Source organism: Eufriesea mexicana, unplaced genomic scaffold, assembly GCF_001483705.2.
Source record: "Eufriesea mexicana isolate 0111107269 unplaced genomic scaffold, ASM148370v2 scaffold4744748174, whole genome shotgun sequence".
Taxonomy (NCBI): Eukaryota; Metazoa; Arthropoda; class Insecta; order Hymenoptera; family Apidae; genus Eufriesea; species Eufriesea mexicana.
This window is the reverse complement of record NW_016907937.1, coordinates 277,525-293,562: the sequence shown is the minus strand read 5'-3', so window position 1 is coordinate 293,562 and position 16,038 is coordinate 277,525. Positions and strand designations below refer to the sequence as shown.

At 43.1% G+C, this 16,038-nt stretch overlaps 3 protein-coding genes across 8 annotated transcripts in view; all 3 read left to right on the top strand.

Annotated features, from left to right (window-relative positions):
- The window catches only part of LOC108546293 (multiple inositol polyphosphate phosphatase 1), a 6,962-nt gene extending 2,237 nt beyond the window's left edge, over nucleotides 1-4,725 (top strand). For both annotated transcript variants that reach the window (XM_017898306.1, XM_017898312.1), the window contains exons 2-9: nucleotides 1,417-1,601; nucleotides 1,690-1,821; nucleotides 2,267-2,460; nucleotides 2,549-2,656; nucleotides 2,763-2,907; nucleotides 2,980-3,190; nucleotides 3,321-3,530; nucleotides 3,935-4,725. In XM_017898306.1, the coding sequence (XP_017753795.1) occupies nucleotides 1,439-1,601; nucleotides 1,690-1,821; nucleotides 2,267-2,460; nucleotides 2,549-2,656; nucleotides 2,763-2,907; nucleotides 2,980-3,190; nucleotides 3,321-3,530; nucleotides 3,935-4,172 (1,401 nt within the window). In that variant the 5' untranslated portion in view covers nucleotides 1,417-1,438 and the 3' untranslated portion in view covers nucleotides 4,173-4,725. The remainder of the gene's footprint in view (nucleotides 1-1,416; nucleotides 1,602-1,689; nucleotides 1,822-2,266; nucleotides 2,461-2,548; nucleotides 2,657-2,762; nucleotides 2,908-2,979; nucleotides 3,191-3,320; nucleotides 3,531-3,934) is intronic.
- Nucleotides 4,726-6,083: 1,358 nt separating this feature from the next.
- LOC108546274 (uncharacterized) lies at nucleotides 6,084-7,832 on the top strand. Its single transcript, XM_017898267.1, has one exon. The coding sequence runs from the start codon at nucleotides 6,084-6,086 to the stop codon at nucleotides 7,830-7,832; it is 1,749 nt and encodes a 582-aa protein (XP_017753756.1).
- Nucleotides 7,833-9,025: 1,193 nt separating this feature from the next.
- LOC108546366 (transmembrane protein 114) overlaps nucleotides 9,026-16,038 on the top strand; it is a 28,264-nt gene continuing 21,251 nt past the window's right edge. Inside the window, exon 1 of one of the 5 annotated variants that reach the window (XM_017898426.1) lies at nucleotides 9,026-9,106. The gene's annotated coding sequence lies outside the window, so the exon portion shown is untranslated. Of the gene's footprint in view, nucleotides 9,257-9,457; nucleotides 9,780-15,226; nucleotides 15,302-16,038 lie in introns of those variants that run through there. The other 4 variants (XM_017898422.1, XM_017898434.1, XM_017898442.1 and 1 more) reach the window with 4 other exon arrangements.

Below are 16,038 nucleotides of genomic sequence, written 5' to 3'. Positions count from 1 at the left end.
TTTCCTATAATTGTCAGGGATATATTTAAATTACTTCCTAACATTTCTAAAATTCACATAGTTTTATACAGATACAAATTTGCACAATTTCCCTGTAATTATCAAGAATATATTGAAATTATTTCGTAAGATTCCTAAAATTCGCACGGTTTTATAAATACAAATTTGCACAATTTTCCCTGTAATTGTCAGGGATACATTTATTATCGTGTGCATTCTTGTTTGCAGAAGTACATGGTCTTAATTACCGTTTATTGAGCATTGAGACGCGCAAAGTGGTTTTTTAGCGAAAATCGGTGCGCGAGGAATTAGCATCTCCGAGTGCGAATCTCGAAGATGCATCTCGATAAGAGCGGAACGAACGTCACGCTTCGAATTTGGACGCAAGAATAATATTGGTACAGCGGAGACTAGAGCTTTAGCAGAACCTGTTTCTTACTCGCGAATTATGCAATAAAGCCGCTTGTACGCGTAATGCGTGAGCACATCTTAACTTTCACATTCACGTTTTACATCTATCCTTAACCTTGGTGCAGGAATATCTATTCCACGGTAGGTAACGCGTCTTCCTTCGAGTTAAATAATTCGAAATCCCAGCGGGCAAAATTAAATTCGCCGCTCTGGACTTCGGGCAACGTTTGATTAAAAGAACGGGACACGTAGTTCAACGTTTCAGAGAACGTGAGGGAACTTGTAAAAACTTTTATTGTGAGCAAAACGAGCATAAACGCCGGTGCCCCTCCAAGACAGCGGAAAGGACTGAAATTACCAGTGATGCGATGAAAAAGTATACGACACTGATACCTCTAATTAGCTCGACCGAGGAAAATTTATGTTACCTTGGAAATACCTGCAATCCACGTAATCTGCAGGAAAAATAAAACGCCCTGGAAATGGCAAATTTTCTATAAATAATTCTCAACTTCGCACAGATATAAACCACGTCTAATATTATTCTCAAATTTCCTCGAATTAAGACTCTTTTTCCAAAACGCGTGTCTATAGTCCATTCAACGTTTCAATCCTATGGTAACCGCGAATATGGATTTTACGATTACGTAAGGCTGAAGAACGCTTGGATAATTCCCTACTCAGATTTTTTACTTAACCGTGAAAATGGAAAAAAGAAACGGATAAATATCCTGTTACATAAAGTCTATTCAGTGTGCAGTCGATTGTAATTCGCGAAACCGGTAGTAAAGTAACACGTGACATCAGCACAGGAAAATGTAGGTTTACTGCTTGCTGTGCTTTATTGAAACAAAGCGCTTTATGAATTCCGAGAGTTAAGGGACGAATGAAAAATTACGCCTCCCTGGCCGATTCGTAGGGATAAAATTAAGTACAAAGAAATAAATATAAGTACGAAATTGTCCTTCGTGGAAGATTCGTTTAATCTCTGCTTTCTCGTTGCAGATAGAACGCCGAGATTTCCGAAATGATCGCGCCAGTGGTATTCTTGATTTTCTTAATCAGTCACGTTTCCGCGCGTGACGTTGACTTCTGTTTCGCCGACGAGGATGATCCGTATCTGTACATGGCCACTAAAACGGCCTACCATTTTGTTCACGCTGGCAAAACACGGTTCCAGGACGTGCCCAGTGAGTAGGCTATAATTTCGAGAAATCGATCGGCACCCGATCGAGCATTCAACGGGAAGTTTCTCAATTACTCTCAATCATTTCGTAGACTGTCGTGCAGAGCAAGTGTGGATGTTCGCCACGCATGGTACGCGATGCCCGACCGAGCCAGAGATCATGGAAATGCTGAAACTGACGGACCTGCAGGATCAGATAGTTAACAACCACGAATCACGAAACAGTGAGTGTGAGGTATTTTTAGGAAGGCAGATATTGATAAGATAAGAACGAGCGTAAGCTGAAAATCGCTGAAAGTACAGCTGAAAATATTGACACCGCTTACGTGCGCCCGAGTTTCATTATTCATCGGGAAAGTTCCGAGAAAAAGGTGTTCCCGTTAAAGCAAACGCTGGTAAACCAGTTAGCCGCTAATTCAGGTCATTGACACTTTTTCGTATCGATCTTCGCCACGAGTCGTTTTACATGTTGATCAATAGTCACATTTGCAGCAGTTAACCCTAGATTTATCGGGTTCACGCAGAACGCGTCTCCCCGAACTGGAACACGGCTAATCTCGGGTCGTCGATCTTTCGAAAAGCCGAGACTCGCTTTCTAAATCTAAAAGCCGGATCGTCCTTCCTACGTGCAACACCGCGCGTCCTTCCACGCGATTTTCTTTTCCGCAGACGGACGCATGTGCAACAGGGACCTGGAGAACTTGAAAAGATGGAAGCCTAACGATTATCTCGTAATCGAAAGAGCGGAAATTTTGACACCGCAGGGTGTGGAAGATATGAGATTGCTCGCCAGACGATTGCAAAGCAATTTCCTTCAGCTTCTGCAAGCCAAAGACGAGAACGTAACCGCGAAGAACTACATGGTACGTGTTCTTCTTTTCTTTTCTTTTGACATTCAATGACAGATGAATGAAAAATTTTCCAATTTTATTAATCGGAGGATAATTCCAGTTCAAGACAACCGATACACGTGACATGGAATCCTTCATGGAGGGACTGTTTGGGAACAGACAGGCAGTGGATGCAGAGGAAGTGCCTATAAATGACACTTTACTGACGGTAAGCGAATAGAATATAGTCGTAATTTTTCCTTATTCTCTGTTTCTCCATTCGCTTTCTTCGGTGGAGAAATAGAAAGCTAATTCTCGGCACTAATATTTACCAGATGTACAAATCCTGTAACGTATGGGACAACGAGCACAGCAATATCTCCGTCGAGGAGGTAATGAGGTTCGAGGAAGGCCCGGAATTCAGAGACCTGCTGCAGAACGTGAGTCGACGACTCGGATTCTTGTACGACATCTCCAGAGGTGAGTTTCGGATCTATGAAAAGACCAGTTTGATCTATTTCCGTTCGGTTTATCCAGCATTTTATTTCCCAGAATCCATTCTAACGATGTACGACATGTGCCGTTACGAAAAGGCCTGGACAGTGACGCAACTTTCACCTTGGTGTGCCGTTTTCAGCAAAGAAGAGCTTCGTGTGCTAGAGTATCGCGAAGATCTCTACTATTATTACAAAGCCGGATATGGACGTGAAATCAATGCTCAGCTAGGATGTACGCTTTTGCAAGACATGATGAATCACTTTTGGTAATATTCTTTGTTTTCTCAGCAAGCAGCTGCCAATCTCGCGGTACCGTTTTCGCATTGTCGCGCGGCACCTCTGTTTCGCAAATAAATGCCCGTTCTTCTCTACGAATGACCATTTCGAATATTTTAGGAAAGTGGAACAGGACAGAGACTCGAACGAGCCCAGAGGCGTGTTTTACTTCAGCGATATCATAAGCCTGCAGAATCTCTTGACCACGCTGAACATTAACAAAGACCAAATGCAACTGACCGCTTATAATTACAAGGATATGGCGAAACGTCAGTGGCGAACGTCTTTCATATCACCCTTCGCCGCGAATATCGTCGCTGTATTTTACAAGTGAGCAGTCCTCATTTTATCCTATTAACGTCGAGACCTGTAACGAGTACCTAAATATATTACACACCGGTGGCAATAATTACCGTGATACAACGAAGACGAATAGCTCACGAGTAGTCGCGTTTCCATCGTCCTAAGACGTCATCGTGTCAACGTTAATTTCGTCAAGAGCAGTTACGTGTCTTCGTTAACCGCGAAACTAGCGATTTTTAAGATTTCCCAGATAAGTCAGCTTTTCACGGCCGTCTGAAAATTCTGGCATTAAATCCTCGTGTCACGCGAGACCACGGTTTATCACGCGGTTAATAAAAGCCACCGAAAGCTGTCTGGAGGTTGTTCGTAAAACCATAACTGTGTTAAGCGAAGTGCACTTGGTCCCAAAGCGTTTCTATATTTATTCGCAGATGCGACAGCAGCAGCCAGCCAAACAAAGTCATGTTTTACTTGGCCGAGAAGCTGGTCCTGCTCGACGGATGCGACGTGGGCCTGTGCGATTGGGAATACTTCAAGCAAAAGTACAATCCGGTTCTCAAACAGTGCAATCTGAACGCCTGTTGGAACGGAAATGGCGCCGCCACTTACGCGGCCAACGTCGTCCTCGTTCTCTTTTCATGCTTCTCTCTAGTCCTGGTCAGGAAATAAGAAAACGCCGGGACGTCGCGCGCATTGTCGATGTTCGTAATTTAGGAACGATGCATAATATATGTTCAACGTAACACGTATAAAGGTTAACCTTCATTATGGCTACTCGATAAGATAATTTCGAAACACCGGACATTGCAATCCGCGTACATTCCGCTGTGCTTTCAGATCGCCAAACGTGTATATTTAATACTTGTATTCCTATTCTACCGCTCTATACGTAATTTATACGCATTTATTCTTCTTTACCGTCATCCTCATTTGTTTATACGTCACGCAATATGTACTCGAATAAGTGGAGTATTATTTATATTGTCTCTCTTCCTGATGATGTCCGTCCGACTCGTGATGATTACGCAAAAGTATATACTCGTATCGTGCACAATCACTATCTCATCGTTGCTTGGTATTCTCTTTCGGGATATTTTCCCCATTCGAAATTTCGCGGCTAAACCGAGGGCAACGTGTCTCTATACGCTTAACGAACTTACAGATTCGATTTACAAAATGGCCTCTTCTCGTACGTTCTATCCGTTTACTTGTAATGGCAAATCATTGTCGAATAACTTACGAAGAAATAAACGACTAATTAATTATTGGAGCGAATACTAAGGACTTATTTCCAACCTCTCGCTGTCACGATGATCGGTAAAATGGAGGTGCACGATCGCCGCAGAGTCACTTCGAACACGGTTATATATTATTAAACCATCTCGTCCGATTCAGCGAGCTTCGCCTCCTCGACGTCCTTCCAATCTTCTTCGTGGCCTTGAATTAATTTCCTATAATTGGAAGCAAACAATTTCAAGATACAGGGGTGTTAATCAGCATAATTTGTCGGCGCCATTGAGCTGTTTCAGAGAGTGCAATTGCGGTTAATAAAAGATTACGGTTAATAAAATTATCATAATTGCGGAGGGTAATGCATCCTCAAGGATGATTTATACGTTTCTAGGCTATGGTCAATAAAATTTGCATCGGGCTTGCAAATTACCAATAAATGGAAACCATTGTCAAACTTAATTGAATATTCCGCCTGCGCACTACCTGCAGATGAAATTCATTAACGAAAGAAATCCTTCGATCCTATTGAAATAATATTCGTTTCAGCGCGATTAAACGCTTCTTCGTTGGGGGGACATTCAGCGTCGCGTCCTTTGGACATTCCTTTTCAGTCGTCGCAAATAAATCCAGACCTCGATGTTTTCCAGAGGAAATATTTTCACGAATTTGTAAGGAATATTTTGCAGAAATCCAGCGAAATGATGAAATCCAGGTAAAATAATTAATTTTAAGCGTAGCAAGAGCGAAACCGACGATAAAACTACACGAATCATCATTTTACCCGTGTGTTCAGCGTTTCAAAATTGAATAGGATTTATTGACTCGCGTTCCATCGATATTACCGGCTATGGAATGTACCAATGAAATTCTGTCGAAGTTGAATCGTAAAGGAAAAACAATGTCTAGAAACAACGTCATACACGCAATGCGTGTCGCCTCGCGTGAGTCGCTAATTAAAAATTTGTCCATGTTTCGACGCGTACATTAATCGGCTAATTTATCTCTAAAAGTATCTCTAATAGCATTAATGCTAAAAGCATTCGACGTGTAACGCATCGTTAGATCAATACGCTTCTTTTATTTGTGGCGCGAACATAATTTATGCATGCTATTACTGCACTTAAGATAAATGAAATTTTTTACGTTAGGCACTGAAAGAGGAACGTGTATTGCGTTTAGTCAGCTGCATCTACTCTGCGTTTAAGCTTCGCAACTCTTTCAGCGTTTCCGTGCAGCAGAAGTCTTATCTTTTGAATTCCTCGATCGTAAGTACGAGATAATTCACTTTTCCAAAGAACGCCATCTTGAACACCGCCTTTATTCTTCCAGAATCGTAGAAAAATCGGCATGATCGCGAAATTATTGCCGATATACCTGCTGACGCTTCAGCAGATGAATCATTCGAGACATTTAGCGATCATCGATCGACACATCGAAGACGTTGTTCGCGAAACGAGATTTTCGAACGTGCAGCTTATCGTGCACAGTCCTTCAGGAAGCAATTTCGAAATGGCGGAAAGTATCTATAAAACCGTGGCTCGAGTCGTACCGACGAATTACGTTTCTCTGAACGACTCGATGCTCGAGGAACTGCCACCCCTCGTTGTATTTCGCGCAACGCTGATCCTGTACCTCTTCATCGCGGAAGGTCCTCCGGATCTGCAACAAAGGGATGGTATAATGCGCGTGATCGCGTCCAACGGCAACCGTCCAAAGGTTCTGATAATAACCATGTTGGAGGAGCAAAATTGCAATTTCGAGGCGCTTTTCAAGCAAGCGTGGGACGCTCGGTTCATCGACGTGACGATTTTAGAGATCTCGAAGCTCGATGGCCGCGAGAACGCCGTGGAGGTTCATCGATACGATCCGTTCACGAATTCCTACGACCAGCAGCCTTTTGTTCCCGGTATAGAGTTGTTTCCGAATAAATTAAGAAATCTCCACGGTTATCCGGTCGTGGGGTCAGTGATAAAGCGCGAGGGCCATCTCTGGTTGCCAAAGGAGATGCCAGGGCACTCGGTGACGAACCCTGACATACAGACCGCCCAGGTACTCGCCAGTGTGATGAATTTCACTTTCGTACACCAGAAGCTGGATAAAGATCTGTTCAACCAGATAATGAGCAGAGAAATTGACATAATAGTCACGACACTGTCAGTGTTCGCGCAGGACCGATTGACAGATATCGATTACACGTTGCCGCTAGACTTCGAGACTTGGTGTCCGGTGGTACCGATCACGTACACGTACAACAACTCGTGTAAAGGAGCTATGGTTGGCATAGGCGTGAACTGCGTGGCTTTCCTGATAATCTGGGGAATATCGAGAGCTTTGAAATTCGACTCGAACTCGTGGCAGCCGCTGAAGATCTTTGGTCTGCTGATCTCCACCTCGGTGTCGATGAAGCCGAAAGGGACCAAGGAGAAGCTAATATTTTTCTACGTCATGTTGCCTTCGTCGGTATTCTCGGCTGGTCTGTACCTGGATTTGACCACCATGAGCATAAACGAGAAAACACAGACGGAGTACACGAGCTTCAAGGAGCTGGACGAGTCTGGGTTGACACCCGCTGTCTTCGATCCGCTCATAAACGCTACTTTTCTCATCGATGACCCATCTTTTCTTTCGCTGAAGAAGAAGGTGATCCCCATCAGCGAAATCGGTGATTGCATGCTTTACTTGAAGCGGTACAGGAACGTCACCTGCTTCTCGAGTTCGGAGATAGCGAACATAGCCATCAACCAGGAAGCACGTAGGGGATTGGTTACCATGAAAATTTGCAAGAATCTCTGCTACGCGAAGCCACCGGTCGCGAACTTCATGAGCAAACACACGCCGTACAGAGATCGGATAGTGGAGATCATAATGCGTCTGCATATAGCCGGTATTAAGAGAAAATGGCACTACGACTACATCGGGAAGTTCATCAATAAGCATCCTCGTGTCATGAGGTTCAGTAGTTTATCCAAATCGTCCTACACGCGGAATCTGGTGTACATCCTCAGTGGTGGATACTTTCTGTCATTTTTCGTCTTCTTTGGAGAGATTTTGATTCACGGAATGGGCAAGAATTGCAAGCAAGCGGGACGTTTTTGAAGAAACAGAAGATGGCAGGTGTATCGTTGTAAGAATTAAAAGCAACGATTTCGATTCACGTGACCGCGATTATTCTTCATAGGCGATCGAATTTGTCATCGATCTCTCGAACCAACAAGTTCGTGTCGCACTCGTTGAACGCGAGTCTTTGCTTCGAAATATTTAAACAATCTAATATTAGGACGAAGTTAATGATCCTGTACTTCAGCTGTGTCTTGAAATGCCAACTTATTTTCAGCATGTTTGACCGCATTGCGTTGCCGTAAGACCCGTCTATGAAACCCAAGTATCCTAACAAATGAAGCACCGATATCGATAATCCACCGACGATTATCGCGTGAAATTAATCGCGAAGCAGCCGGTCCGTTATATTAAACAGCGAAACGTGGAAAAATCGATACCCGCATCATCCGACCGCGGAACGGAAGTATTACCCGCGAAATTAAAAAATCGATATTAATAATCCATGAACGGTTATTACGTTAAACTAACCGCGTAGCGCCGAGTCTATTCGTTTAATGGGACCAAAGGAAGGAGCGAAACGCTTAAAAATCGATATCCACGCTAGTTCCTATTAATAACCAATCCGAACACCGGAATCTGGAAATATGTCAATCGTCTATCCATCGACGACGATATTTTTAACGCGTCGTCGTCGGAGTATCAGATATATAAATAACAAATTATCACATAAATTAACATTCAGATTCTCTCCTTTCTTTCCGTGCATTCAAGTAACTCGAGAATGTAAAATAAAACCAGTTGGCTGTACGAAAAAGGGAGAAATAAAGAGATAATTAACCAAGGATTTCCAGCACGGTAATTTCCCGCGTCGCTGATGTACTCGATAAACAAGTTACCGTGCAAGTTTCACCTCGCAAATTACGGTTCTCGATCCTGCGGAGCCCCAGACGTACGTACTCAGAGAGGCAAAGACAGGGAGCGGAATTTTAGCCCGGTTCCGTGAAGCCAAATAAATGCCTGTGAAAACGCACTCCCTGTGTACCATCGTCACACAGGGCATCGTTCCCTTTTTTCCCTTGCTTCGGGCTTTCTCCGTCGCATATTTTCCCTTTCTTGCCCTTCGCTCCAAGCTTTTTCCCCCCGTTCCATTTCCTGCCGCTACCCCCACTGGGAGTTCCGTCTCCCGCTGCGAGGCCACGCAGCAAGTAGTCAGTGTACGATCAGTGTCGGACCGACCGGCAACGTGTGTACGTGGTGGAGCCACGGTTTACCCTCACGGTTTATTTCGAACTTGGTTCGAGTTGCACGAGGTGAAAAGAGAGTGTGTGTGTGTGAGAGAGAGAGAGAGAGAGAGAGCGTGAAAGAGATAGATAGAGAGAGAAAGAGGATAACTAGCTGCCATCGAATGGAATTCTGCTCGTTTCGAGATCGAACGACACCGCCGCGCGTGGAGGATTGAGGTGAGCGGGCATGATCGACGGTGGATCGGAACACGGACACGTGTTGACGACACACACTCCTGTTGAATCGTCACCCACGCTTTCTGTTCACGCTTATTGTTCTTCTTCCTCTCCGCTTCCTCGCGTAGCCGCCGGTTTTCACGCCGAGACGACACCGCGACGCTTACGGCCGCTTTGACTTTATTTTTGATGTTGCCCACCTCGAACCACGATCCCGGCTGAACGCGCCGCGAAATCCGTGCGACTCGAGTTCACGTGCGAGCCTTTCCTTTATCGAACACGCCGCGCCGTGCATGCAGAGGCAAGCAACCGTGCAACGAGGTAGCAACGCCGGCGTCGTTGCTAAGTGATGAAGAGAAACGAAAACGGTGTCCATGCTCGTGTAACGTGCTCGTGTAACCCGTCCCGAGTCCTGTCGGTGTAAAAATTATGTAACCACGTAGGAAGAGGAGGCTCCGAGCATGAGAATACGCAGCGCCTCAGTAAGTCATGCTGGATGATTCCTTTATCTACGAAGGAAGAGGTAACGCATGGGGTAATCTCGTTAAAATTCTGCCGTCACTTTCCCATCCAAGGTCCCTAGTATGTCGAGTATTTAAAATGTCGCCCCTCGCTATCATCGCCGCGAAGATCCTCGCTTCGCTCGAGTGCCTATTTGTTCTATTTACAACCAGCTTTCACGCCGCGATTCTCGAAATTCCGCGGAAATTTACGAGCCACGCGTTCCCTGCTTGGACAGTCTCGTGTATATATATATATATATATATATTTCTCCATCACCTGCGTTCAACGTCCGCATTAACGAAAATCAACGCGTGTCACTGAGGCTTCCGATGCTTATATTTGATCGCGAAGGGAATGTTGCATGGAAAATATTATTCGCTACGCTCGCTCGGCACGTGAACGTTCTTGCGCGAAGCTTCGTACACGGGGTCGTTTCGTCCGCGATAATTAACCCCCTCATCACATGACAAACAACAGTTTCGCATGTCACGACTCGCTTTCGCAACTTGTAAATTGACCGCGAGGTTGGGTCTGGAAATTTCACCCTAACGCAGCTGCGAGTCCGATATTCCGCTGCCCCTTGCTCTACTACCCTCTGGCTGAATTTCCTATCTGCATTTCGCGTATTCCGGCCTCGAGCTGTATACATCGGCGGTTTTTCAGAGGTAGAAACTCTCCTTCGGGCTATTCCAATTCGAAAGTGCAAATTTAACGTCGGAGACAACGTGTGGTGATTTTATTTATTCCTTTCCGGAATCGGTACTGTGAGTTTTTCCAATTCTTTCTGGGTTCAGAACAATCGTGTGACGATGGTGAGGGTAGTGGTAATGGTAGTGGTAATGGTAGTGGTAATGACAGTGGATGGTAGTGGTAATTTTGCAAAGGATCGCGCTCTTGTCTGCAGCTTGACTTTCTCACCAATCAGAGATAGGACCGTGGATGTGTAATCGCAATTTAGCAAAGCTTTCTTTATAGCGTTTACCGAATAGGCTATTCTGCTATAAGATAAACACGATTGCTGGGGTCAACGGGAGGCATAGTTAACGTTGTTCTCGCGGCGAGTTCGTTAAAAAGTAAAATGGTAATCATGGTGTATAACGCGTAACCCGTGGGTGCAGTGGTCGAGATCGATAATTATCGTGGTGAAACGGCATTGACACGCTTTTGTTCGTCTGGCTTGTTCGCTCGGTCAGGACTCGTATGAATTTCTAGAACAGATAAAATGCCATTCAGACGTGGAATACCTGTCATCGACGACTTCCCGAAAGGCTTTACGATCCTCTTTCAACTTTTCATTCCATAGCTATAGCTGATTAAATTCCGAGTTGGCGTAGCGAAATCTTTAAGTGCCTTCTTCCGTTCCTCGTTCCGCAATTAAGGAAACACTGAATCGCTTACCCGATGCAGCTTGAGTAATCCTGGGAATGGAAGTTGAGGGTTGCTGGAAATTAGTAGAAACGGATTGCGTTATTGGAAGTTACGTTTTACCTGTTTTCCTTTCCATCCTGGTGAAAGGAGCAAAATGATAACGTCTTAAATTCTGCTTTTCCTGTAACGCACATGCACTTGAGAATTAGTGGCGAATTTTCCTTGAGAAACGGATTATAATAATTTCTTGATACCGTGAAAGGGTTGGAGGATATAACAAAGAATTTGGCAGGTAGGATATTTCCTTTATTTTCAGTTTATAGAGTCGAGAGCTCTCTAATTTAGATCGAATGAATTTTCATTGGTACTATTCAAAAGTTGGAGGATACATGAAAGAATTTGAAACGTAGGATATTTCCTTTATTTTCAGTATCTAGGGACAAAAGCTCTCTAATTTGGATCAAATGCATTTTCGTTGGTACTATTAAAAGATGGAAGGCTATATGTAGGAATTTGGAAGCTAGGATCTTTCCTTTACTTTCAGTATGTAGAAGCAAAGGCTCGATTATTTGGATCGAATATATTTTCATTTGTACTATTAAAAGGTTCAAGGATATATAAAAGAATTTGGAAGCTAGGATATTTCCTTTATTCTCAGTTTCTAGAATCAAAAGCTCTCTAATTTAGATCGAATGCATTTTCGTTTAAATTATTAAAAAGTTGAAGGATATACCAAGGAATTTGGACGGCAAGATATTCCCCTTATTCTCAGTTTCTGGAAGCAAAAGCTCGATTACTTGGATCGAATACATTTTCGTTTGTAGTATTAAAAGGTTCAAGGGTATATAAAAGAATTTGGAAGCTAGGATATTTCCTTTATTCTCAATTTCTAGAATCAAAAGCTCTCTAATTTAGATCGAATGCATTTTCGTTTAAATTATTAAAAAGTTGAAGGATATACCAAGGAATTTGGAAGGCAGGATATTTTCTTTATTCTAAGTTTCTGGAAACAAAAGCTCGTTTACTTGGATCGAATACATTTTCGTTTGTAGTATTAAAAGGTTCAAGGATATATAAAAGGATTTGAAAGGTAGTACATCTCTTTTATTTTCAGTTTGTAGAGGCGAAAGCTCGTTAATTTGGATCGAATGCATTTTCGTTTGTATCACTAAAAAGTTCAAGGATATATGAAAGAATTTGAAATGTGGGACATTTCCTTTATTCTCAGTTTCTAGAGTCGAAAGCTCTCTAATTTGGATCGAATGTATTTTCGTTTGTACTATTAAAAGGTTGAAGGATATATAAAAGGATTTAGAATCTAGAAAATTTCCTTTATTCTCAGTTTCTAGAGACGAAAGCTCTCTAATTTGGATCGAACACATGTTCCGTTACTTGTCGATTCTTACCTATTTTCATCGAACAAAATCCCTCTAAATTATTCAATTCTGCTTTTCATTATCCATCGTCTGGATCGTAAAAGTATAGTCCTTCGCGAAGTCGCGTAAAATGTTTAACATCTCCCGCGGAATTCGTTCATAAGCAGCCAAGTGACGTGATATTACTTATACCAAGGATTTGCACGTACCCCCGAATCTCTTTTATTCCTCGTTTTACGTTCATACGAGAAAATAAGTGCTGGCCAGAGACGATAAATCTGTTATTACACCTTTTACGCGGGAGCATCCTAGTGCATTTTATGTATTGCGGTTGAAAACAGAAGCGAGCTTTCCTTCCTATCCAAGAAAGCTCGTAAAGATCGCGCTCCTTTACGTTACCTCGGAAATATCTCCATCGACCTCGCGAAAATAATAATACAAATACGTGAAAAACAGCGCGTGGCATTTTCAAAGAATTAATCTATAAAATTGATAAGAAAAACTGCTACGAAAAGACTCAGTTCCAGCTTAGACTCCGACCTCGCGGCGTTGAAAAAGGCTGCACGATGCTCTCAAAGTCTTTGCTTCTTCTTTATCATTACAGTATAAATTTCTCGAGTAATAGCTGGTGAAAGTAACGAAACGAATTGGAGAAAAATAGCGTAAATTCTGGAAAAATTAATTCGTCACGTAGTCGAAGAAATATACACGTGAATACCCGGTGTGGGCTTAGACTCTGAGCTCGAGATTTGCGTAGAAATTTCTCGAGTGATAGCTGGTGAAATTAACGAAACAAATTGGAGAAAAATAGCGTATGTTTTGGAAAAATTAATTCGTCGAATAATCGAAGAAATATACACGCGAGTACCCGTTGTAGGCTTAGATTCTAAACTAGAGATTTAAGAAACGCAGCTTTTTAATTAATATTGATTCAAGGGACATACCGTGCTCATTATACGCGACTTGACCGATACATCATATGCACAGAGGGGACGTTGAATATTGGCATCGGTTCAACGAGATCAATTATTGCTTCTGTACTTGCAATATTCGGCGACAAGGCGTAACGCTTTATTTGGTTCGGAAACAGAGCTTTCAGTCTGGTTTTAGAGTCGGATCATTACCGAGTGTCATCGAACGACACATTTTATCATCTTTATGATTCATTTGTTTAGAAATATTTTTGTCATCGGCTCGTAACGAATTTTGGCACACGATATGTCCCTTTGAGCGTGTCGGTCCGTGCGCGAGAATTTCACGCGTTTTACCCGTTTGATCTTCACGCGTGTTCTAAATTATTCATTTACGACTATTGTAAATTATTCGGAGACCCGCTCGTTATTCCCGACGTTTTCCTCGGTTCGATAATTCGATGGAAAGTTTTCGTAATCGGACAGAACGTCGGGTTAGCAACGGTGCAACGTCGTTGCGAATTATTCGGACACGGTGCAGCGGACATTTTTATTATTGCACGATTTTAACGCGAATCTTACGACTCTTCTAACGATGTCCGTCCACTCGAATTTATCCCTACGTTTGCGTCCTTCGCCGTAACGATTTTCCTCCGTTTTGTATTTCCGCCTCATACCCTGAATTCTGCTTAATTGTTCTCTCCAATTTCCCTCAATATTTCGACCAAAACCGACAATTTCGAATTAACAATTCCTCCAAAGAGATACCAGAATAATTACCTTGAACGGAGATTTCGAATGGATTGACCTGAAATATTAGGTTGTTCGAAAAGTAATTTCGTAAAAACAAAAATAAAATATTAAATAGAAAATAAAATATTTACTCGGTATAAGAAAATCGTCTTCATTTATATAAAAATAAAACGAAATGATTTTCCGAATAACCTAGTACAATAGAAAAATGGAACCGAGAATCTCCTCTCTCTCTCTCTCTCAAAAATTAATACAAAAAGAAAAAGAAAAATACCACGTTTACTCACCGTAGAACCGGGAAATTTTGCTAAAAATACGGCAAGTTAATCAGAAGCTGGTTACGTAACAAATATTTATTTCTTTCTGTCCCATATTATGAGTCATTACATAACGATTTCAAAGCGCGAGACAGAAGAAGGTCCGCGTGACAAAGTAGCGAAAGATCGCATTAAGCCCGCCACGAGAGACCCCCACGGCATGTTTAATTTCTGCTTAACGGTGTCCGCTTTGTTCCCTCTACCACCGCGGTGCCATTATCCCATTCGTATCCGTTAGCTTCGCCCGACGCCTTAAAACGTCACCCGACCCGCGAACAGAAAAATATGGAATACGATACTCTCCTCGCAATTTTTCCACCCCGTTCGTGCGCAGTTACGTGTACTTAGCCGATGGCCACTGGGACAATTCCCGGGCCCGCGGTTATCCCCGGGAAAACTTCGTTACGTGGCCGTTTGAATAAAAATGGCCCCCCTCCTAGCTGGCGGGACCCCCGCCGTATCAACGTCGCAAATTCTTGCGGTCATTTCGAAGCACCGAGCCACTCTGAATTTTCTCACGTACGTTTCGTGCCAGCCAACGAAGTCGGGAAACGTCTGTGTTTATTCGAGGAGAGCTCCCCGGCTTTTGGCCATTGTATTTATACCGTCCAACCAAAACAGACGGACTGCATACATCAGCGTTTAAAACACGGCGGTTCGAAAAACAAAAGGGTGGGGCGAGGGGTGGCCCTGTTAGCTAGGGGTCTGGTTAGCGTTACCGGAATTACGAATTATTCCGTGTAATTATCCGAGTCGATGAAAGACGACCGGGTACCATAGCGAAGATTCGTAGGAATCTCTGCGTTTCGTATCCCGGTAAGTGGCGGTTCGGCTGCAGACGCTTTCGATTTATTTATCGACTGATACGCGCCCGATCGTTTTTCATCCTGATAGATAATATACAACTGCAATAATTCGCGTTTTCGGAATCAGAAGCGTTGCGAGAGCGGGAGCGCGTTTGCAGCCCGTGTTCTAAATAATTCGAAGATGCGCGCGGATTTTAAGAGCCCTCGAATCCTACGAGCAGGATCTTTATCCCGCGGCAATCGGGTGCCATCGTTGCGAAATATATTATTCGAGGTGCTTGTTATTTCGTAGAAACGCGAAGAAGCGATAAAAGCACGCTGAACGTTCGTTTGATTTTATTCAAATTCTTTTTAAATAACGATTTAAGAACGCTTGTTCGAGGCGGCGTGGAAAACGTTGGTTATTTGTTAAACGGGTTCCCGGTATTTTCTAACATTCGTCGAATATATCGCGATGTAATAAAATCCTCTGTCGTTAAATATTTTCTTCCTCCATTGCCCAAAATTAATATTAACCCAACCTAACTTGGGAACTTCGTTCTTGTTTCGAGTTTCAATCTCCGTTCAGCAGACTAGGCAAATAAGCTTATATTATAAAAGTCGAGAAGCGAGCTAATATAATATTTTCTCGAATGTTCTTCCCATGTTTCCCGAAATTCGTCGAACGTATCCCGAGAGGATAAAATTCGCGCAGGGCCGGCGTTGCTGGAAACACCGTCAGGGGCATGAGGAGCCGTGTAACACCGC

What these genes read in the sequence shown, in the direction of transcription:
- LOC108546274 (XM_017898267.1), top strand. Translation starts at nt 6,084, where the DNA reads ATGATCGCGAAATTATTGCCGATATACCTGCTGACGCTTCAGCAGATG.